At 38.2% G+C, this 23,422-nt stretch overlaps 1 protein-coding gene across 2 annotated transcripts; it reads left to right on the top strand.

The window, feature by feature from the left end:
• Positions 1 to 46: 46 nt before the first annotated feature.
• LOC103480606 (circularly permutated Ras protein 1) lies at positions 47 to 17,640 on the top strand. Of its 2 annotated transcripts, XM_017310466.1 has the most exons (19): positions 47 to 917; positions 6,536 to 6,614; positions 7,107 to 7,160; positions 9,276 to 9,407; positions 9,494 to 9,580; positions 9,650 to 9,735; positions 9,850 to 10,047; positions 11,880 to 11,924; positions 12,017 to 12,106; positions 12,739 to 12,890; positions 13,003 to 13,084; positions 13,754 to 13,875; positions 13,977 to 14,061; positions 15,420 to 15,526; positions 15,740 to 15,852; positions 15,945 to 16,056; positions 16,163 to 16,303; positions 16,818 to 16,911; positions 17,175 to 17,640. In XM_017310466.1, exons 2-19 carry the CDS (start codon positions 6,563 to 6,565, stop codon positions 17,301 to 17,303), a joined length of 1,881 nt encoding a protein of 626 aa, XP_017165955.1. In that variant the 5' UTR covers positions 47 to 917; positions 6,536 to 6,562; the 3' UTR covers positions 17,304 to 17,640. The 2 variants fall into 2 exon arrangements, 1 of the variants encoding a protein (XP_017165955.1); XR_001777565.1 differs by lacking the exon at positions 17,175 to 17,640 and having other exon boundaries at positions 16,167 to 16,303; positions 16,818 to 16,904.
• Positions 17,641 to 23,422: the final 5,782 nt, after the last annotated feature.

The raw sequence follows: 23,422 nt of genomic DNA, 5'->3' as shown, positions 1-23,422 counted from the left end.
TTCCTGTCTGTTAGACACTACAATCGTAAAGTAATCCGGATTTTATGTGAACGACCGTCACAAAGTAGCGCATGATGGTGAAGAGGAAAGAAAAAGATGCATCGTTTTTGAAAAATGAAATTGGAAACCACAATTTGCTGCCATTGCTGCTCATTCAGAGGCTGAAAGCTTCTCAATATGAATCAGACTGCACAGGAACTGTCAGGAAACAAATATTTTAAGTCTTTGCACAGTTTTTCAACAAGATTTATGTCTGGCCTTTGACTAGGACATTCTAACACCTTCATATGCTTTGCTCTAACCCAATCCAACTCAGATTGTGTGTTTAGGGCCATCTCGTTTCCCTGATGGTGTCAAAGGAAAGCAGTCCCACAGCATGATGCCACCATCACCATATTTTACGCTACAGATGAAATATTCGACCTGAAGGGTTTGGTTTCCTGCTAAACATCAAATGCTGAAAAGGTTTTGTTGTTTTAAGTAAAAGTACAAAACTTACTTCACAACTATCTGCGTCTTTGTTAATCTTATGAAATGGCAACAAAACACTGAGGTTTATGGTTGCAACGTGTAAAAATGTGAAAAGTTCACGGCTGTTTGAGCCACTGAGAGGCAGTGAGGCTGGTTTTTACATAGGAAATCAGTCAACAGCTGAGAAAACAGCAGAAACTGAGAATTAAAACGAAACAGTCCTCTCTTCAGTAAACCTGAAGATAAAACTCGTCTTCTTCTCTTTGCTCTCCTCTTCCTTTTAACTTTCATTTCTTGGCGTTTCTCTGAACCTCCGCCCGTTCACCGACTTCCTGCTCCCCACACTGAGCACTCCCACTCTCATGCACTCCACCAACCTGCTGCACGGAAGAAAAGCTGTCAGTTCAACAGACTGCGCTCCTCGCTGCACGCAGACCACGACAAAGGTGAGTCGCTCCTCGCTCTGTTGTCGCTGTGGGAGCCGTCGCTCTGATAAACCACCGTAACCTAACATCTTCGCTTCATCTTCAGGTTTATGTGGATCTTAAGAAATTTCTGAGCCATAATGTTTATCTGGGTCTTTAAAACTAACTGAAATGTTCACAATATTTGATATTTGATTGAATGTAACCGACATAAAGAGGCTCCTCTGACTGATCAAAATATTTTTTAATTGAACATTTACATAAAAAGTGAAAAAAAATCCTCAAAATTTGTATTTTCTTAAGCCTCATACGGATGGCTTGAGTACGTTTTTAAATAAAGGAGGATGATGATTATGTGTGCGATTTAAAAGGAAGGCCGGAAAAAAGTCAGGCACTAAAAATCACCAGAAGTTTCTGACTTTAAATCACCAACAATGAGCCGAAAGGATGGTTTCAAGTGTTTATGTTAATTAACTGTTCTTCTATTTAATATGGACATAAATTAAGATTATTCCAGCAAATCAGATTAGATTTGCCAACCAGGCAAAAGAAAATAGAGATATATTACGTTCAACGATGTTTTTTGTTATAACCAGAAGAATACGTGTAATGGTGATAACATTTTGCTCAAACGTGAAAATTATATTGTTATGAAAAGTATGATGCGAGGACAAAGTTTTCATGTAAAACCGCGTCTCTTGGACGGCAGCGCTACACTTCCGCATGAAATCAGGGAGTCGAACTGTAAATATTTTGGCTCATTAGAAGCTTAAATTCAACGAACCAGAGCCAGATAAACCGTTTTTACAGAGAAAAACACCAGAACAGAGCTAAATCAAAATGCTGCCGCGTCATTAATCAAACAAACAATCCAAAGTTTGAGATAAGATGAAGGGCCGGAAACCTGAGTCATGATCGTCGATCTTTTTGATGCATGAATAAATTTTTTCCTTACATCTATCATCCCTAGCAAATTGCATCTCTTAGTGTGTTTTTATTATTGTTATTACATCCTCTTGTTATTGTTAAAAAACTAAATCAGTTTTGGAGGGCGACCATGTTTTGGTGGGGCTGTAATTATGTCTTGCTCCTGTTTTACGATGACGACTTGTATAGTTTCGTTTCACGATATCGTCTCCATTTCCTCTAATGTCTGAGAACTTCACAGAAAAGCTGGTTTATTTACCGACAGATGGGCTCCGATTACTGATTAGGTAACATTTGAAGGCCTTTACATCAGGATAACGAGGAGCTAATTAAAAATCTGCAGCGCCATTTAAGACTTGTACTCATAAAAAATGTAAAAAAAAAAAAAAATACATAATTTTTCTTCTGCTTCATAATTGTTTAATTCTTTGCGTTGGTCCATCACATAAAATCCTGGTAAAATACAGTGAGGTTTATTATGTGAAAAAAAGGACAAACTTAAAGGGAGTGTAAATAGTTCTAAAAAGAAAGCAATTATAAAATAAAACATCTAAAATTATATATACTTATACGACATAAAACATTATTTTAGGTTTTTTTTAGAAATTTTTAGTGAAAGTCTTGTTGAGAGAACATTAACTCATAATAAAAATAGGAGTAATTTTGAAGCTAATGCTAGGTTAGATGCATTTTGCCTTAATTTGGGTTAGCTAGCTTTCATGCTACATGTTTTAAATCAATGAGGTTAAGAGTCCAAATTATCTGAGGAATACAACCAAAGCTAAAAGTGGTTACTGGAATAAAAGGAACCAATTTCTGATAACACAAAATGAGTCATGCTAACACATGCTAACCCATGTTAGCTTAGCTGCTGCACCAAGAACAAAATGTACAAGACATTTTCACCTTAAGAAAGAACAACAGTTTGATGATAGTGAATTAATCTTCATCTACATGTTATCAGACGTTCTCAGTAAAAAACAAAAAACAGCCAGACATATTTAAATGTTTTCAGTTTTTATGCTAACGTGCAGCTGCTAGCGTAGCGGTTCTCAACGTGGGCGGTACCGCCCCCCAGGGGGCGTTCAGAGGACGGCAGGGGGCGCTGGCGGACATTTTTACAAAAGGGGGGCGCTGGGATGCCTTTGGGGGGCCTTTGGTCGAAGGTAAACTTTACACCTTAAATCCACAACAATACCAGTTTAGATTTTGAGCAACTTGGTAAAACTGTACTGTGTAACATTAAATCATGCTTGGCTGCAACTGTATCGATGGCAGCTCTTCTTCTATTCAGTATTTGTAGCTTCATGGCGCAGCTCCGCATCAGGTCAGCGTTACACCAGCTGATGACGCTGCTGTGATTCACTTTGTCTGGTATTTATGTAGGCTACATATGTTTTGGCAGTTCTGTGATCATGTCAAAGCAGCAATTTATATTAAAAAGTGTTTTCCCGTTTGAAAGCTGCCCGCTTCCATGGAAGGACAACAGAAAATCGCTTTTATAAACATGTAATTACTGAAATCACGATGCCCTGACTTTGTATCCCTCTGAAAAATGAACCCATTTAAATAAAGAAATAAAGAAATCCCTCCATGGGTGATACCACGATAGAGAGCGTTCATTTTATAGCGTTAACACAGGTGCTGTAAGTGGCCCGGTATGAAACGGAGGTGATAGAACAACACAGCACTTTTACATTTCAATAATCAGAATGCAGAAATTGTTTCCGTTGTTTTAAAAGGTTTATGTCAGTCTGCCTTTTTCCCATCGATATGTTTCCCGACCGCCCTGCACCGTAGGGGGTAAAAAAAACAAACATACAAACAAACAAAAACAAAAAAACGCCGCGCACATTGCGCTAAACTCTGAAACAGGAGAAGCGGGACATAAAACGGAGCGACGAACTAGATGTGAATTATGGCATAAAAACAGAGAATCCGATGCTGAACAGTGAAAAATCAACACATGATGTGAAACACATGGTGATTAGGAGGCGCAGCTGGTGATGAGGGAAAATTACTGATGGTSAATAAACGATCAAATAAATGTAGCAACAGGAAAGAAACTAAAGTGGACATAGCAATAAACCAAGAGAGGATAATATTAATCAAATGAAACTAAATGGACATGAATGAAGAACAAAATGCAAGAATAAACTAAGAAACTAAAGTAAATACGGAGGAATAAACTGGTATGGCAAGACCTTTTGAGCAATAATTAATGCAGAGGACTGTATGCTAAGAATAAACAGACACTTCCAGATAAAAGGTAAAATAATATTGTTGAAGTGCCATGGGCAGGGGCGCAACTACACATTATTCAGGTGGATGCGAAAACATAAATCGGCGCCCCCCAACGGAGGAGCGTAGAAACATACGCTCGCCTCYCTCCCAGCYCCCCTCCTCCAGACGCCGATACATTTAGGGCAAAACTCGTTACATTTACCTCGTTATGTGCGCGAGGTGAAGGAGCGTAAGGGGCGCGAAGTGTACGGGAAACATAATCGGTGCGCCGATTCAAAACATCTACAATAATGATAGTAACATTAATAATAAAATAATTGTCAGTACAAAGTAACCTACAAATTTTTTGGTGGGGGGCGGTGAGGGACCTGGATTAGGGCTAGGGGGGCGCTGGCCTGAAAAAGGTTGAGAAACACTGTGCTAGCGGTTGATAACAGCGTTTCTGATGTCTAAAAATGAAACTTAAGTCTCTGATTTTCTCCACAACACTAAACACATTCAGCCTGAGTAATGTTTTAGTTATCAAAATGTGGTGCTTGGGAGCCTATTTTAAGCTATTTAATGTAAAATTGGTAAATTTGAATTATTTGATGACTTCAGGCCAGCTTCCAGACTCAGGAAGTGAATTGTCAAGTGCAGCACTTCTCTCTGTTAAACTTTGACAAACTTAGGTGAAGTGTAGATGCTTCTTTATGACAAATGCTACAGTAGGTACGTTGTGGTTTTCAGTCTCTTACTTTCCCCTCAGAAGAATTAGCATAACAGTTGCCACAGTAACGTTAAGAGGAAATAACAGCGGACATCGTACTAAACAGATCTGAGTTGTTACACATTCTCATTTGAATACCAAGCAAACAACACATATTTACAGTTGGATATTCTTCTAGCATCCAAAGAACTTGCATGGTTTCCCACCTCTTGTCGCTTTCTGCTGAAATACGCACCAGGCGTCACAAATGAGCATAAAATAAAAATGGACTGTTAATGAAAAGCAATGTTTATAATATATAGAGGCTTCCAGAAGTATTCCATGTACTTAACAATAAAGCAGTTACATGAAAATGTTTTGTGCATTGTAAAATTATCTCTACACATAACCCTGTTGGTAACACATGGTGGCGGCAGCATCATGCCATGAAGGTGCTTTTTCTTTAATGGGAAAAGGCAGGTCTGGGTTTAAGAGACTTTCTGGTTGACTGTGTGACTCAACCTACATGGAACATGTAGGACTGAGGCAGCCAAAAAATACAGACACAATTTGTTAAATTTGCCAAAATTGGTAAATTGAACCTACTGGAAGGCCACAAAATTTATTAAATTAAAAATGCTAAAATTAGTTTATTGGTTTTTTTTCTAACTGCTAAATGAACAACATTTTTCCAAAAGTCTGCACATCATTAAATATCTAAAACATTAAAAGGGCTTCAAACAATTTCCAAATTTTTGGGGGTCATCAATTGTTTTCCATTTTTTTGGCCAAATTTTTACTATCCTTGATTTGTGGTTGTCAGGGACCAAAACAAAATCAATGGAAATGTTGGTGATATGGCAAGTTGAAGTTCATTATTTAATGTGTATTTAATCTTTTGTTAATTAAATTCTGAAATTGGCAGAAATGGGCAGCGTAGCCAAAAGATTTTACTCAAGTAAGAGTAAAACAGTATTTGGTAAAAAGTCTACTCAAATACTGAATAACTGATCAAATTATCAATCGTTTAATATTTAAAAATTACATCATCAGACAGAGCAAAATGTCACATAAAGTGGAAATTTGGGTATTTTAAGAACTAAAATGCCAATAATTCATACAAGTAACAAAAAATAAAATCAGGCAAAAATATATATTTTTTTTCAGATCAGTTTCTTTCAATATAAAATTGATGAAACTTCAACAGAAACAGCAGGTGTGTGTCTGTCTGGTGAATTTCTGGTTCAAACATGTTTGTTTTTCATTCAGTGGGTAAAAAATCCAGAATTTTTATTCAAGTAAGAGTAGAAATACTTTAAAATAAAATTACTCAGGTCAAAGTAAAAATTCTCCTGAGAGTAAACATTTTTCAAAAAAGTAACTGAGTAACTGTACCCAGTTACTGCAGAGCTCTGGCCACTGTGTTTGTGTTGTGGTTAGAGACGCCGCTGCTGGTTAAATCCCGTCTGTTTCTGTGTCATGTTCTCGTTTCTGGCAGAGCCACTCGCCTCATCAATGATGATTTAAAACCCCGTTAGAGCAGCGCCGTGTTCTCTTCACCCTCACCGTTGTTCACACAGGAAGTGAGGAAATGTTTGCTTTCATGGTTTTACTCAGCCACCTGTTAGCTTGAAAAATAACAGGATCGTCACCCCAGATGCTGCGGTGACGGCGTGAGGGCAGCTCCAGGAAGCTGAGCTGTCATTTTCAGATTGTTGTTCTGGCTTATTGTTGTCTTCCACAGACATACGAACCTCTGGTTGTAATTTAAATTTTACAGATTTCTGTCCATCTTTGAGGTTCCCAGATGGAGTTTGCTTGCAGCCATGTTGTATGTAACTGGGGCCCAGATGGAACGGGTGAGTAGCAACATGGACTTAGAAATATATCACGATATTTTATAGGACTATTGGGATAAACAGAATGATGATACACTATGTGTTACTTCATTTTCATGTGACAAATGCTAGTCATCTTGAAAAAAGTGATTTATATCACTAAGCTGCACAGAGATTCTTTATTTAACTGTATTTACTATTTATTGATGCCTTTGTGCCAAAAAACAGAAGAAAAATCGATGGATCTAAATTCTACAAGAAATTGTATCACAATAAATGATAAACGATCTGATAAATGCCCATCCCAGACCAGTCCATTCCCTCAAACATGAGGAACCTTTTATCAGAAGATTCTAACAAAAGTTTGTCTTCAAACCTTTAGCAAGTTTTAAATAACTAAGACCAAAATGTGACCAAATACTTTAAAGCTGGTTCAGCTGTTTGTTCTGCTGAATTCATCAAAGCTTTACATATTTCGTTTCTTAATTTACACAATCATTTTCTCTCTAACAGCAGGCAATTCTGAGTTTGGACCCGACTATGAAAACAGTACGATTCTACAAACAGGTAACTTTCTCACACACTTGAGCAAAAAGTCAACATTTTCCAAGTCCTGCGCTTCTGAACAGTTGTTTTTCTCTCTTAAGTGAACGTTTTTATTCTCCAGAGTATTGCAGCGAGATAACAGCAAAGCATATTAAAGAGGAAACCTCCATGCCCATGTGTGTGTGTGTGTGTGTGTGTGTGTGTGTGTGTGTGTGTGTGTGTGTGTGTGTGTGTGTGTGTGGGCATGCCTGCAAAAGCAGAAAAGAGAAAGACTGTATAGCTATGCAGTTTGCAACTCAACAAGTGGAAAGTCCGTGATGTCAGAGTAATTTTGATGCATGTGGAAAAAGTCAGGCAAAATGTGTTTAAACAAGAAAGAAATTAAGAAGGAAACCAGAAAATACAAAAATAAATAAGAAATTATTTAACAGTGTAACACAGTGGTCCCCAAACTACGGCCCGCGGGCCGGATCCGGCCTGCCTCCACACTTGGTCCGGCCCTTTGAACAATACCAGAGAGCATTTAGATTTTTTTCATATACTGTATTTTCCGTACTATAAGCCGCTACTTTTTTCCTAAGCTTTGAAACATGCGGCTTATAGCCCGGTGCGGTTTTATATGTGGATTTTTCTTCAACCACCAGGGGGCTCTTTAGTAGGAAGTGAATCACTGGAAGTCAAAATTGGAAATAAAAGAAGAAAGCGCCCATTAAAACGGAATTAGGTTTTAATAGGGAATTTAAATTTGAGAATGTTGTTGATCAGTTAAATAGCATTGAGGGGAAAAAGAAGATTTTTCGGGTTTTTTAAATAATACTGGGATCATTATGAGAATTTGAGGTATAGATATTAGGATCCAGTAGATGGCAGTAGTGCAACAATAATGGATGCAAGCTGCTGTTGAAATCTAAACAAAGAAGAAGAAGAAGAAAGCGCCCATTTTCATTTAGCACATGCTAGTAGCAACACGAAGGATCAGCACTTTTACTGTTACAGTTACTGTTCAGAAACTACCGTAATCAATTCAGTTAAATCTAAACTTGGCAACTTTTCTTTTTCAACCGCAATAAATGTGATATTCAATTGACCTGTTATGACTCAATTGACCTGTTATGTTGGGTGTCCACCACTCTCTGCTGCATCGCTGTGGAAAACCTGGAGCGGCAGAGATATCTGCAGCTTGTAGTCCAGAAAATACCCTATTTATTTAATAAATAGTGTTATTTCCTGGATTTGTTTTGTGAAGAGACCAGACAGGGTTATTTGATTGTGCTTTCTGGAAAACAATACATTTTTACATTTAGGCACTCCTGCAATCGTCACACTTTCTGTTACAAACTGACTCCGGCCCCCCACCAGAGAAGGGAAAAGTTATGTGGCCCTCACAGGAAAAAGTTTGGGGACCCTTGGTGTAACAAAAAAACAATAAAAATACACTGTAAGAAGCAAAGATGTAGTTGCAATGTTAAAAAACAACATGAGAAGGAAACAGAAAGAGCTCAAAGATCAAATTGGCAATTTCAGAACAAGTTAAAAATACATTGCAAAAAACCTAAAATCAAAGAAAAGATTACATTAAAAAAACAAGGCACACTTGAATTGTGCACCTACTTGTGCGTAAGGATGAATCCTCCATTTTCTCCACACTGTACACTGGAATTACAGGCGCCACATCAACCAAAGTTTTGAAATCGGGGAACATTTCTCCAATTGAATTGATCAGAAGATCTGACGGGGATTTGTGATCCTGTAAGCTCTCACTTCAGCGGGAAAACAATCTCACACCAGTAATTCACGCGCTACAAAACCTCTGTACCTCACGTATTTAAAAAAAATACGTGAAAATATTCTGTTAACATGACCACTTGATATATAATGTTAAAAACAGAAGAAATCTTACAATGTACCAAGTTGTACACACTGGAAATGCTGACTGCATGCAAATGATATTTTTCATCATATTTGCACAACATGAGATCAAATTTACTGTCCTCAAGAGAAGAATGTAAGGAAATCTGCCGTATCAAGGTGTCTCTGTAGTGACAAGATTGTTTTTGTACATAAAGAATTGAGAAAATAAGCCGTTTAATCTATTTTTGATGCATATCTAACACTTGAAGCTTCTTGTTTCATCAGGTCCACTTCCTCCGCCGCTGCCTCCTCGCCGCCTGAGAAAACCTCGACCCACTTCCCTTCCCAATATGCCTTTTCTCCCCTCTCAACTTCCTGTCACTCCTCTCTCTCTCCCTCCTCCGGTTCCTCCCAGACGTAAGTGGCCCTCAGTCAAACTCTTAAAGATTAAATCTGTCTGAAATGTAATTGTTTTTCCAACCGATTTCTTCTGCTTCTCTCAGTTGATTTGCTGGAAGAAGAAAATCGTTTTAAGGTCAACATCAACGTCATCTCACTTGGTCTTGGAAAACTGGCTGACATGAGCCAAGGTCAGGACACACACACACAAATCAAATGTTATAATTTTCCCATTAGTTTATCCTATGTCTGTTTTGCAGATGCAGGTCTGGAGACCTTCCAGAACCCGGTGATTTGTGGGAAATGTAGTGCTGCGCTGTCGTGTCTCAGCTCAGTGTGGAAGAAGGTAAATATTATTTCATGGCAATATAACCTGGTTTTTGTTTTATTTCTCCAGTTAAAGACCATCCCCCCTGTAAGAACACACATTAGCATGTTAAGTTGCTCCTCTGTTTTGCAGTTGTGGGTGTGCGAGTTCTGTGGATTGGAAAACGGTGTAGACGAAAGTTTGGCCCAGGTGTGCATCGGTCAGCGTGCGGGTGTGCGCACTGACGACCTTTACCTGCCGAGAATGAGCGAAGACGACTACCAGAACCTGGAGGACACGATGGTTGTTTTCTGTGTGGACATTTCTGGCAGCATGACGGTCACAACAGAGGTGTGTGTAAAACAAAAAACTAAAACGAGGTGCATTATGCTAAATTTTAATTATGCATGTTTTTGTGCTTCCATTTGATTCTCTACTGCCTCTAAAAACAGCGCAAGAGCCAAGTGCTTAAAAAAAACATGCAGATGGTTTCTGGCAATAAGTTAAAGTTTGTTGGTGTCTGGAAAATGAGTAGTTTCAAAAACCTGCGGAATGTAACATCGCAAATCAGCAGGCACAGCACCGTTACCTAGCAACCCCAGCCTGTTACCTAGCAACCTCAGTGAAGCCGAGCATGTTTGGCCAGCTGGTTTTACCGCTGTATGTGCTGTACAATGTACAAGTGTTTTGTTGTTGACTAAACATCTATAAACCACTTGCTCAAAAGAGACTAACGTCTTATTATGTAAGAATGATTTTGTGCAAAAACTAATGAACTGTGAACTATGTTCATGGAAGCAAAATAAGTCAGCTTTAAAGTGCAAATAGTTTTTTGTTGGTAAATTAGGTGGGCTACTTAGACTTCCATCTTTTTGTTTCTGTGCAAATTTGGACATTTTCATGAACATTTATTTAGCTCTGCAATATTTTTGCCTCATTAGTTTGAATTTCCTATGGATTACAGTTTGGTATAACTTCGTCACAGCCCCACGTTTGGGTGTAAAACCATTTCACTTAGACACACGACCAAGTCAGGAGCTAGAATAGAGGAGCGTTGTCGCCATAAAATTTCCAAATACACCCAAAAAAAGTCACTAGATTCATCACTAGTTGCTTTTTTGAAAAAAAGTCACTATGGGGGTCAGAAAAGTTCATAAAAATAACAACAACGTGGATAAGTTGACCTCACCACTGCTGACCCCTCTGCTAACCCCCCTACTTGGCCACGCCCCTCAGTGTAAATTTTTTCAAAATTTGCCAAAGTTACACTTGCCAAGTGTAACTTCGGCAAGTTACACTTCACATCAATCCATCAAATTTTTCCACGTGCTGTCATTACACAAATTTGCCATGGTTAGCTATACTTTAAAATACAGTAAACGGACTGAACTTATATAGTGCTTTTCCAGTTATTTTTGACCACTCAAAGCGCATTACACTAGAGTCACATTCACATACACTGATACACAGCTCGGTAGGCAATTTGGGGTTAAGTCCCTTGCCCAGGGGCACATCGACATGTGGCAGGAGGAAGCTGGAATCAAACCTACAACCTTCCGATCACAAGATGACTACTCTACCCACAGAGCCACGGTCGTCCCCAAGTCGTCTACCTTTCTGCTCCGTCTTTATTTACTAGCTGAACCTCAACCAACTGAATTTAGGAGCAACTTGAGAGCAAACAGCTAAAAGATCTGCATGTTCAGCATCTCCAATAAGAAAAATGTAAACGATCTGTAGAAATACCAAGAACAAAAACCACAAGTGATAAAAATCTGGTGTCTCAGCTCTGATAACACCAGACTAAACGGCAGTACGTGACACTGATGAGAAGCACTTAAAGCACAAATGTCACTCCCACAACAAAGATTCAGCTTTCACAACAGATACGATCTCTCTGCTTTCGGTTTCACAAACACGTCTCCATTAGATTCAATCAGAACGCTCTATTTGGCTTTTCACTGCTCTCTTCTTAAGTCTTCTTGTTCTGTTAGATAAATAACTTCTGAAAGGGCATTGTAAGCGTACCTCCATGTTTTATGCATTTGTAAGATGGTCGTTTTGTTGTTTTAAGTAAAAAGCGAAAGAGCTGCAAGTAGAAACACCTACACAAGTTTGACCCCATTAAACCACAAAAAGGTCACAGTCTCACGCACAATCACTTCTCTATGATTTCTCTTTAGGTGACTTCAGACAGCGGCCCAACACTTCACATATCCAGACTAGAGGTGAGATATTAATTTGTTGTTGATGATTGAATTAAATCATGTGTAAAATCTATTGATTGTGGATTACTTGGCGATTTGTTGTTGTCCAACAGGGAATCCAGGATGCTCTTCAGAAGACGCTAACGTTCACGCTGCAGCAGACGCCGCATCGTAGGGTGGCCCTCGTCACCTTTAATGATGAGGTAGAACTGATGTGCCGGTCACGTTTGAGCCTAATCGTTCATATGAGTCGTCTTTTAGGATGCATTCACACCAATCCTGTTTAGTCCGTTTCAGGCAAACTGTAGTTTTTGTCTAAAAAGTCCAGTTCGTTTGAGCAGGTCTGAATGCGTAATCGAACACTGGTCTGCCTTCAAACCTCGGTCTCGGGTCAGTTGAAGTGAACTCTGGTCTGGTGCGGTTTGAATACATATGTAGTGAAGTGTGACAGTAGGAAATATAACATCATTGCAATTTTGGTCTCCAATCAAGCTAAGGATTAAAATTATTGGTCAGCTTCCCACCAGAAGCCGATGATTTGGGTTATCTAGAGAAAACTAATAGAGGTGTAATTTTATATCAACTTTCTCTACGTCTTGACATTTAATTTCTGTATTTCAGATAATTTTCCTTCTTTTCTTTAATAATTGAATTTCTATTGGATGCCTCTATCCTATAACAAGGTCCTCATTATTATCGAACAGTTGTGTGAACAGCTTTTGACTCAGAATATGCGGTCAGTAAGGTCCAAAGTCGAATAAAACCTAAGAAAATGAAGCATTTAAAGATAAAATGTGATTTTGTTGTTTTAAGTTTTCTGCTGCCTGCCCTTCAGGTTGTTATCTACGGGGATGGCACTCGGACTCCGCTCACCATCAAGGACTGGGCAGTGGTTGACTACGAACACATCTGGAAACAGGCTTTGGGTTACAGCGTCCCTCACTGCATCGCTGAGACATACCAACATCTCACCCAGAGAGTCAAAGAGTAAGAAATTCAGTAAAAAAAGTAAACGGATACAACTTATTGTCCAATATAAATTTAAATGATGTATAAACACAGAAACACTACCAGTGTTTTATATTTCCGTATCTTTCAGGTTAAGGGAAAATGGAGCAACAGCTCTTGGGCCGGCAGCGTTAGCTTCAGTAGCTTTAGCATCAAAATACCCCGGCTCCAAGGTGAGTGAGGAGTAACTCATTTCTAAAAACTGAGAATTCCCTGAAAATAAGCCAAACACATAAAATAATAAATCTCCCAGCAGGGGGCAGTCAAACTCTTTTTACATATCATTTAAAATTGACTTTTTAAAAATTTACATTATGTTATAATGTTATTCCCACATCAAAAACATACATGGAGTGTTGCCTTGATTTTTTTATATATGTTTGAGAAATCCTTTAATCTCCATGGAAACCACTCAGCTGTGCCAAACGCCTGGGTGGACATAGTCCCTGTTATACGAGCTACGTCTCAGTGAAACGCTGATAAAAACATCATCAAAGGGTTAATAATGGAGCAATGTTGTGATGACTTCCTGAAGGCGGAGTTTTAGAAAAAGGAGGAGCTTCTTAAAGAGACAGACGCCCAATTTCAAGTGAAATTTCCTATTTAACATACATAGCATTTTTATAATGTCTGGAGGTAACATAGCTACCTCTTTATTGGTATAATATGGCACTATGAGCCTGGAAAATACATAATACTGCCCCTTTAAAACAAAACATACATAAGCTAGATCTTATGCTAAAAATTAAGGTTCTGGTGTGTAATTTTATCTGAAGAGTTGTGTGTTTAATTCAGTTGTTTTGCAGCGGTTTTTTACGGCTTTATTTCAATGTGTGTTGCAGGTCATTTTGTGCACTGATGGCAGAGCCAACATCGGACTCGGTGACATGGAGCAAGCTCAGTCCTCTTATGCAGAGGCTCCATATTTCTACAGAAAGCTGGCTCTGCAGGCGGTAGAGAAAGGGTCAGGAAACAAACACACACACTAACCTCCCCCATCAACTCCACGCTTAAATGTTTTTGTTGAATTCTTAAGGATAAATAAACAACTTCTTGTTTTTTCAGAGTCATAATCTCAGTAATGTCCTTTAAAGGGACAGACTGCTGCCTGGCTGACATTGGGAGAATGGCTGATGTGACTGGAGGAAGGGTGAGACACAAAATTAAGGACATTTAACTGTTTATTTTTGGCATAAAGACACATATTCATTTATCAAAATGTCTAAAGAAGAACAAAGTACCTCTGTTTACATTTAAACTACAGGAAGCTGGTTAGGCAGCTTATTTACTTAGCATGATGGCAATTTTGCAAATATCTACCAAAGTTTAACTGAACCTATTGTACAGGTGTGTTCTAATTTTTGTTTGTGAATGTGTTGGTGTTTTTTGGTGTGAGCTGTAAGCACTTTCGCCCAAAATATATCATATGGCAGTCAGAAACGCAGAAAATTAGCTAGTAAATAAAGAATATTTTTTGTATTCTAGTTTGGAGGTCAGGCATTACAGCAGCAAAATAAAAGCATGCTGAAACGGAAAATGTTATCCTTCTTGTCAAGGATAAAAAAATATATAAAATGTGATCATAAGTTGATGACGACGTAGGTTTATGTTTTAAATATCAAAATACTACCTGCTGGGTGGTGTGACCTTTTCTGTTTTATCCAGTTTTCACCCCATGCCATTGCTTTTTATTTTTAAGCATTTACGAGACACTGTGGCAAAACCTTAAACTGCTGCTGCCCCAGTTACTCAGCAGGTCGTTGCTAGGTAACCAAAGACTAAGTGAGTTGCTAGGTAACCAAAGATTGAGTGAGTTGCTAGGTAACCAAAGATTGAGTGAGTTGCTAGGTAACCAAAGATTGAGTGAGTGAGTCCATGTTTCTAACCCAGCTGAGAAAGCTGTGAGAGGTTGAGCGGATAAAGCCTTTCCTCTGCCTACATCCCCCAGAATGCTGTGCGGTTCTGGATCGAAGTTCTGTAAATATTGAACATTTAATCAGAGATATTATCTATTGATATAGATTACGTTTCTATTGTGATATATATTGATTTATTGGCCAGCCCTAATGTAGCTCATCTACAGTTTGACAGATTGCTGCCAGAAATAAAAACGAAAATCACATTTTACAATATTTCAAGATACAACATAGTTAGACATATTGAGTTTTATTTTGAAAGTCTATACCCATAGCATTTTTAAAGCATTAACCTATTTTAAAAACTACTGTCAAGAAATTGGTTCCTCAGTTGCTAAAATGTGAACAGAGGAGCTCTGATTTATACAGTGTAACTTGGCAACAAAAATTCACTTTTGAATCTAAAATGTTGCTCATTTTCTCATGATTTTTGATTAATTGTGATTAATGAATTACATTAACTCGGTTAAAAATTTTAATCGAGTCCCACCACTAATCACAACTCATCCAGAGACCATAAAACCTACACTGCCATTGTGAAGGCTTCATAAAAAAATACATTTTAAACTCTTAGATGTTTTGTACCCCTCAGGTGAACATTGTTAGCATCGGCACCATGGCGACAGAGATCCAGTCCATTTCTGAAGACAACGTGTTAGCAACAAGTGTCACTGCAACCCTGCTAGCTCCTGATGGAGTGTGAGTGGAGACTGAAATCAAACACACACAAAAAACACTCAAAAATAAAATTTCAAGAGGGAATCTGAAACTAAATTATCAATCTCAACTTGATATTGATATTATCAATATTTTGGACCTCTAATTCTTGATAGTTGGTCAAAATGTTGTGGCTGATAGGTGTATTGATATATGAAATAGTTTTGACAACTGAAACATTTCTACTCCCTGTAGATATTTCCCATATGAGGAGGAGAACAATCACAAACTGGTGAGAGAGATCGGAAACGTAACAAAGGGACTGGAGATCACCTTCCAGTTTGCTGTGAAACCAGATTACATGGACTGTGAGTTAGTCAGAAATAGAAAAAACCTTTTAGCGCAGAAACAAAAAGAATATCTCCAAGTTTTGTTTTGCTAAGAGATGTTTGGTTGCCAGATTGTCTCCAGAGGAACACGCTTCCATTCCAGCTGCAGCTCTGCTTCAAGACCAGAGACCAGCAGAAAGTCACCCGCATCATCACCGAACAACGGCCAGTAGCCACCAGCAGGTTAAAAACAAAACCACAGCTTATTCCCAGTATCACCCAATACACCAAACTGGTTTGTGATTTAGATTCTTTGACATTGACTTCAATTGGTCGGTTTTGTCTAAAGTCAGATTCTCCTGGGAAGACTCAACATGGCGGTGCTGGCCGTCCACTGCGCTCAGCTCTGCGCCGGTTTAGCCATGGACGGGCGTGTGACTGAAGCACAGAGGCAGCTAGCAGCTCAACAAGACCTGCTCCATCACGTCAGGTACTACCAACACTGCCAGACAGGAAGTAGTGAGGAAACTACTTCCTCTCCGAGATCCAAGTATGGTCTGGTCACTTTACATCAAAACCATTGAATCTCGCTGAGAGTTTTCACAACAATCCATCAAATTTTTAATTTTTTCCACATGCTGTCATTACACATCTCACTGCATGTTTACCAGACATCTGATAGTCCAGTAGACTCGGTTTGATTAGGGACGAAAATTGCAACATTTGTTTTGTTTCCAGCAGCTATTACTATGATCGCAACTTATTATTTTAATCAGTCACAAGCATGTTCAGAACTGAAGAAGCCTTTTGAATTTGAGGTGAAACGCCTTCAAGAAAAAAGACAAGAAGAAGAAGAATCCCATTAGAATGCTGAGAGACATGTGTGGGAATAAATCCATTCATTTTAAAAGGCTAAAGTTAGATTATAAGATTTGGTTAACTTTAATAGTTTGGTTTAAGCGTGTTTTTTTTTGTGTATTGATTATTTTCTGTCTCCACTGCAGTAGGTTGAGGCCAATCCAAAAGGAAGAGAGCATCTATGGTAACTGGATGGAAACCATGACGACAATTTGTGGTGACATGAAAGCAGACTCTCAGGTGCCTTTGCATTTATCATAACACCAGCCAACACTTTTAGTTTTAGCCATAATAAAGTTAAACTGTGAAGAGAAAACATGCCAAACATGTTAAGTTTCACTGATTACGATATTAAATGCTGTGGAATTTAGTGGCGCCTGATAGCATGTAGATTAAAAGATTAGAAGAAAACTGTTAATTCTTTGTAGCAAAAAGCTAATGTTTTACAATCTTGCAGTTTAAATATCCCATAAATGCACATTTGTTCCCTTATTTTGGAGCAGTCTCTGTCGGACGAAGCAGCTGAGGTGGTGTACAAGATGAAGAAAGCCAGAAGCATCAGCAGCAACTACACGGCACCCGTCAAGAAAAAGACTTTAGGGAGGAAAAAGGTCATGGCAGCAAAAAGTTAATTCTACAGAGAGAAAAACATACAATTTGAATTCATGAACAGCTTATTTGTCTATGCTGTACCTGTGCAAAAGCTGCAATTTTAACATACAGCCAAAAGTATTTTGGTATTTTATTTTCATAGTTTTATACTGAAGTTTAAGAATGTATTTTTTTAGATAACAAATTTGGGTTGAATGCAGTCCAAAATGGATCATGCTCTCTGAATAAATCCGAGCAGAGCCATTAAGCCAAGTGTTATATTTCTGTTTTATAGAAAGGTCGTATATAATTTCTCTATGTTTCATGTCAAATAAAGACTTTTATGTTTCATTGCAAAATAAAATCATGTCTCATTCTATTTCTTCTAATTTTTCATACTTAATTCAAATTACCTTATTTGATTTAAGGCCCTATCTCAACTATTCTGGATATTTTATAAAATAGATATTTACTGCTCAGTTAAGCTCTAGAATCAGTGGAAATGTTTTTTTAATGGTGTTGAAAGTGGAGATGAATAAGAACTGAGTTTGTGGTGTTATATATGTGGGTTGTACAAAGAATAATCAAAAATATTGCACACTGCACACACCCACTCAAGCTTTGGTTGCTGGAAACCACAAAAACAAAGCAGGTTTTAATCAGCTTTTTTTCTCCACATCTGCCCACATCGTCCTCACTCTGTTTCTGTTAACCTTCAAATCTAAGCTGAAGAAGAGTAAACGGTGTCAAAAACATCCCAACTAGAATTATTTAGGAAGAAAATATCGATCAAGACTAGCAAAGCAAGGCCCTGTGGTAAAGATCTGCTATGTACCGATTACTTTGAGAGAGAAACATTCAGCTACCTTGACTCTGAGTGGCCTTTAGCTCCAGTCTCACTAACCGTTAGCTCGACTGAGTAACTGTCAACATCTTTGAGTGGGTGTTAGCTTGAATCTTAGTAGTTGTGAGCTTAAATTTCTAGATTCAAGCTACTTATCAAGCTACTAATACAAGCTTGAATTAAGTAGCTGTTAGCTTGAATCCAAGTTCAAGCTAACTCAGATTGAACTTAGCTGTTAGCTACTTAGCTTGAATCTAAATAGCTGTTAGCTTGAATCAAGTAACTTTTAACCCAGCTCAAAATGGTCTTAAACCAATACTCTAAATATCAACGTCAGAGCTTTAAAATTCTTAATTATGTCCATTTTTTTCCAGACTAGATTTAAAATCATATTTAGTAATATCTTAATTGTCTAGTTTTTCTAATTTATTGCTTTTTCACACTTTCTTCTTTTAGCAACAAGAATGTTTATGCTTCAGAAACTGACTTATTCCACACATAAGATATAAAAAAGGGATAAATTAATCAAATAAAAGCACTTTAAAATCCATCAGTGTCTAACATTATAGTAACGTGTCAAGTCAACAAGGTTTGGCTTGAATTTGGGATATTTTTTATTCCCTAAAACCCACAATCAGTAACTCTGATAAAGTTTATTGTATACTAAAGGAAGGCCGTAAAATTTGATTAGTATAAAGTCAATGTCTGCTATATTCATCAACACTGAGCTTTATTAGATAGAACAATCCACAAAAAACGTATAAAGCTGAAGTTGGTGAATTTTAATAATTATGTTTTAATGCTTTCAAACAGATTATTTTGAAAACATTAACCAACACTGCTCAGAATAACGTACAGCTCAGTTCAACTCAGCTTAATTTTTTTAAAATTGTTTTGCAGTTAAAAACTCTTCTTTATTCCGTCTGAACTCACTTTGGTCTGATGATATAGGCATATTAAGAGTTATGTGAAATTAATCAGATATGCCATAGATACAGAAGATAAATCTCTGACATGAGCTTGTTTTTGCTGTCAACAAGTGGCAGAAACAATGAACTGCAGTTCCTGTTGGGGTTTGTTGATTCATTCAAGTTGTTGCTTTAATTGTCATCATGATGCAGCGTTAGCAGATGGAGTGATCTGACCGGTTCTGGTTGAAAACAGCCGGTCTACCAGGACACAGACTCACGTATCAGCAACCTTAACGGCTGATCTGAAGATTATTACATATTTTTACAGCGGCGGAAATTTAGCCCAGGTCCATTTTTTCTTAATGAGTCACTGCAAAACAATGAACTTGCTGAACTCAAGTTCATGGGGTTTGTAGTCTGCGCTCTGTTGTTTTAGCTCACTCCGTTTCCAAGACCGCTTCTCTTCATGGTAGAAATTAAAATTCTTCGCTTCACCTCTGGCCTGCCCTCATTTGGGTCCAATAAATCACCAAACATGACACACGTTTTATCTTTCTTAAATTAAAAATACATAACCTATTTTATTTCAAAAAACTTCTTTTAATTACGCGTCATTAGGCTAAACCTGGGATTTTAAAGTCACAATAAAGTCTGAACAAATGGACTCACATCTCATTTCAGTCCTGCAGGTTTATCTTGTTTAGGAAAAACAATCAGAAACAAAAACATCCTACAGTGTCCCAGATTTGTCAGCTGGTGTTTTCTCTGTCTAGATTTGATGTTTATAGTCAGAAAAAATGTGGATATGGGTCAACTTGGATTCAAATAAAGTACCATTTACATTATTTAGTCCGGTTTACTAAATATTTGCACTAAAGTCTGCTTTGAGTGAAACTCACTGGATGTTTGTAGACGAAGTTTCGAACCCCTTGAGTGTTTTTGCATTTTGGCTCTATTCAACCACAAACTTCATTATCACAAACACCAAACAGCAGCAAAACATGGTGGTGAAAACATGGTGGTGGCAGTGTCATGCTCTGGGGATGCTATTCTTCATCAGAAAAGGGAATCTGATCAGAGGTTTTCGTAAGATAGAAGAAGATACCGAACGGAAGAGGATAAACCTTCCAGCAGGTTACAGCCAGAACTCAAATGAAAAAGAATCAAACAATATCTATGTGTTAGAATGGCCCAGTCAAAGCCGGGACATATATCCAACTGAGAATCTGTGACAAGACTTGAGAAGTAAAGTTCAAATATGTCCTTCATACGGTGTGACTGGACTAGAGATATATTACAAAAAAAATAAGGGCAACTCTGAAGAGTTCAAAAATGGTACATGGAAAACCTGAGCAGCAACTAATCAGAAACAGAATCAGGAAAACAACAGTACAGCTTGTCTGGGAGACTTGCCCTGATGCGTGAAGCTGTCACGTACTAAGCAGTACGTGACAGTACGTGTCAACTGTGGGAAACAGTACAAATCCACGTGTCCTTAGACAAACAACTAAAACAAACAACGAGTCAGAGTAGTGACGAGCATCTCTGTAGGTTTTCTAAAGATCATCTCTCAGAGCATTTCACAAACAGATCCAAACACGAAAATCCTAGTTTTTAATTTTAGTCAGTAACTTTGGTTTAATTAAACATCTGTCAACTACAGAGGTTCAGAAGTGAAACTAAACAGAGCCCAGTGTAAAGATGAAGTCCAATTAAAACCTGAACGACCCCGCAGTTGGACCATTTGGAGGTCGCCATTTTGACAACTGCAAAATTAATACTAAAACACAAGATGTCAAAGCTGCGGAGGATAGGGCTCCCACAAAACATCTGGATTTACTCCCTTAAAGTTTCCACACGGTGTTATACACAAGACAAGACAAAACAAATAAAAGTTACCGGTTTGAGATCTACTTTTTTACTATATTAACATGAGCTAACACTATTAGCACGAGCTAAGCGATATTAAATCAACTAAGTGTAAATGCAGCATCTTTAAATCTTTGCAACACACTCTTTGTATGTATTTGAGAAAAGGTTTTGATAGCGAAGCTTACCATTATCAGCTTGATTTCGAAACCGAAGCTCTTTGCAATCTTTGCAGCAAACGAACTCCTTTCCGGTTGGCATTTCCAAGCAGCTGCAGCTCAAACACTAGCATTTCCGGCCGATTTTTTCTTCATTAGTTCGGTCCACCTCATTTTCATTTCTTCTTGATATTTCTCTTTTGCGCTCTCGTTCAAATGAAAAAAGCTGAACGTTATTTAATGCGCAAAAATTACGGTTGTTTTACCTGGACGGAACTAGCGCTGATGCACCTAGCATACATCATTTACCCATAATGCATTGCACCGTTAACAACACTGCTACGTCCGTGTGAAAATATTTTATTTAAATTTATTAAGAAAAGTAAACAGCCTGCAAGTTTTACTGTGTTATTTTTACATATGAAATAAATATTTTGTAAATAAAGTCTATTATTGCAATCCTTTTAAAGGTTTTCCTATGAAAACAATAGATGGTGATAATGCAGTCTCACTGCGATATATTATGTTCCTCAAACAAAACAAAAAAGGGCTACACAGTGGTGCAGTTGGTAGAGCTGTTGCCTTGATGCAAGAAGGTTCTGGGTTTGATTCCCAGCCCAGGGTCTTTCTACGTGGAGTTTGCATGTTCTCCCTATGCATGTGTGGGTTTTCTTCAGGTACTCCGGTTTTCTCCCACAGTCCAAAAACATGACTGTCAGGTTAATTGGCCTTTCCAAATTCTCCCTAGGTGTGAGTGAGTGAGTGAGTGTGTGTGTGTGTGTGTGTGTGTGTGTGTGTGTGTGTGTGTGTGTGTGTGTGTGTGCATGGTTGTTTGTCCTGTCTGTCTCTGTGTTGCCGTGCGACAGACTGGCGACCTGTCCAGGGTGACCCCGCCTCTCGCCTGGAATGTTAGCTGGAGGTCGGCACCAGCAACCCTCACGACCCCACTAAGGGACAAGGGTGTTAGAAAATGGATGGATGGATGGACAAAACAAAAAAGTAAAAATAAAATAAATAAAATTTGGACAATCTAAAGAAACACTGGTAAACTATGTTATGATCAGATTATGTTTGCGGAACATCAAAGAGTTCCACAGCTTTCCCACAGCATAAGGTACTGGTAAGCTTCACAGAAACGAAGAGAGGATTAATGGAAAAAACACCAAAACATTCTTGATAAGAATCTAAGAATGAAGGAGTGAATATCTAAGCAAGACAACAGAGTAAAAGAAACTCTTAATTACTTTCAGAGAAAGAATGTCAAACTGCTAGAATAGTCGTCTGATTTGTTTACCAGGAACCTTCAATATTTGAAGACAGTTAGCGTGAATGGATCAAAATCAGACCTGCCCAACACGTGCACTTCATTCAAGAGACATCTTGATGTTGTCAAGGGCAAAAACAAATGCTTTTCATCAATTACATTTTTGTAATTGTGGCGAGTATTTAGTCCCTGGGTTATTCCATGTTTATAACTTAATTTCTGGACTAAATTAACTTCTATTTTTTTAGTTGTATTTTAATCATTACTCAGTCTACTGTGTTTTCAAATTATACTTGTTAAAATAATGGCAGAGCTCATGTCCAAGAGTGACAAAATGCTAATCTTCATCTTTGTTTTTTAAACAATATACCGTATTTTCCAGACTATAGCGCGCATCATACCATAAGCCGCACCTACAATTTAAAAAAAAACAACTGGAAAGGTAAATATACGTATAAGTAACACCGGGCTACAGGCCGCTGGTATCTCCGCCGCTCTCGGTTTTCCATAAGGACCCAACAGAGGGCTGCGTCCTAATAAATCTGCAGGATATGTTAAGGACGCAGCCCTCCGTCTCCAAAGCCGAACCATGGTCTCGTTCATGCCGAGTTTACATGCAGCGGCTCTGTTTCCCTCCTATAGTGCCAGATCGATGGTCCTCAACTTAAAAGCTGCATCATATGAGTTTGAAAACATTTCTCCGTCGTGCCTGCTGCTAGCATGTGCTTGTTCTAAATGAAAATTAGCACGTTCATCTTTGATTTCCAATTTTGACTTCCAATGATTCACTTCCTGCTAAAGAGCCCGGACTCTTTAGCAGGAAATGCTAAAGAGTGCAAAAGAGAGTGTGGTTGAAGAAAAATCCACAGAAAAGCCGCACCGGGCTATAAACCGCATGGTTCAAAGCGTAGGAAAAAAGTAGCGGCTTATAGTCCAAAAAATACAGTGTATGTTAAGTTTTTGCATATATAAAACATAGAAAATATATATTCAAACACCCACAACAAACCCCCGGGGTCAAACATAAAACACATCAAGATTGAACTAAAACGGGGAAATAAAAACATAACAGCATTGGTAATAAAGAAAAACCCCATTCAAATAAAGGAATAAA

The sequence above is a fragment of the Poecilia reticulata genome, linkage group LG18, assembly GCF_000633615.1.
Source record: "Poecilia reticulata strain Guanapo linkage group LG18, Guppy_female_1.0+MT, whole genome shotgun sequence".
In the NCBI taxonomy this organism is placed as follows: Eukaryota; Metazoa; Chordata; class Actinopteri; order Cyprinodontiformes; family Poeciliidae; genus Poecilia; species Poecilia reticulata.
Note: the sequence above shows the minus strand (reverse complement) of the source record. Positions and strands in the feature narration are given on the sequence as shown.

Coding starts and splice junctions, on each gene's coding strand:
- LOC103480606 (XM_017310466.1), top strand. CDS start 6,563: ATGGAGTTTGCTTGCAGCCATGTTGTATGTAACTGGGGCCCAGATGGA. Junction 15,527..15,739: donor CTGCTAGCTCCTGATGGAGT/GTGAGTGGAGAC, acceptor TACTCCCTGTAG/ATATTTCCCATATGAGGAGG. Junction 16,304..16,817: donor GACCTGCTCCATCACGTCAG/GTACTACCAACA, acceptor TCTCCACTGCAG/TAGGTTGAGGCCAATCCAAA.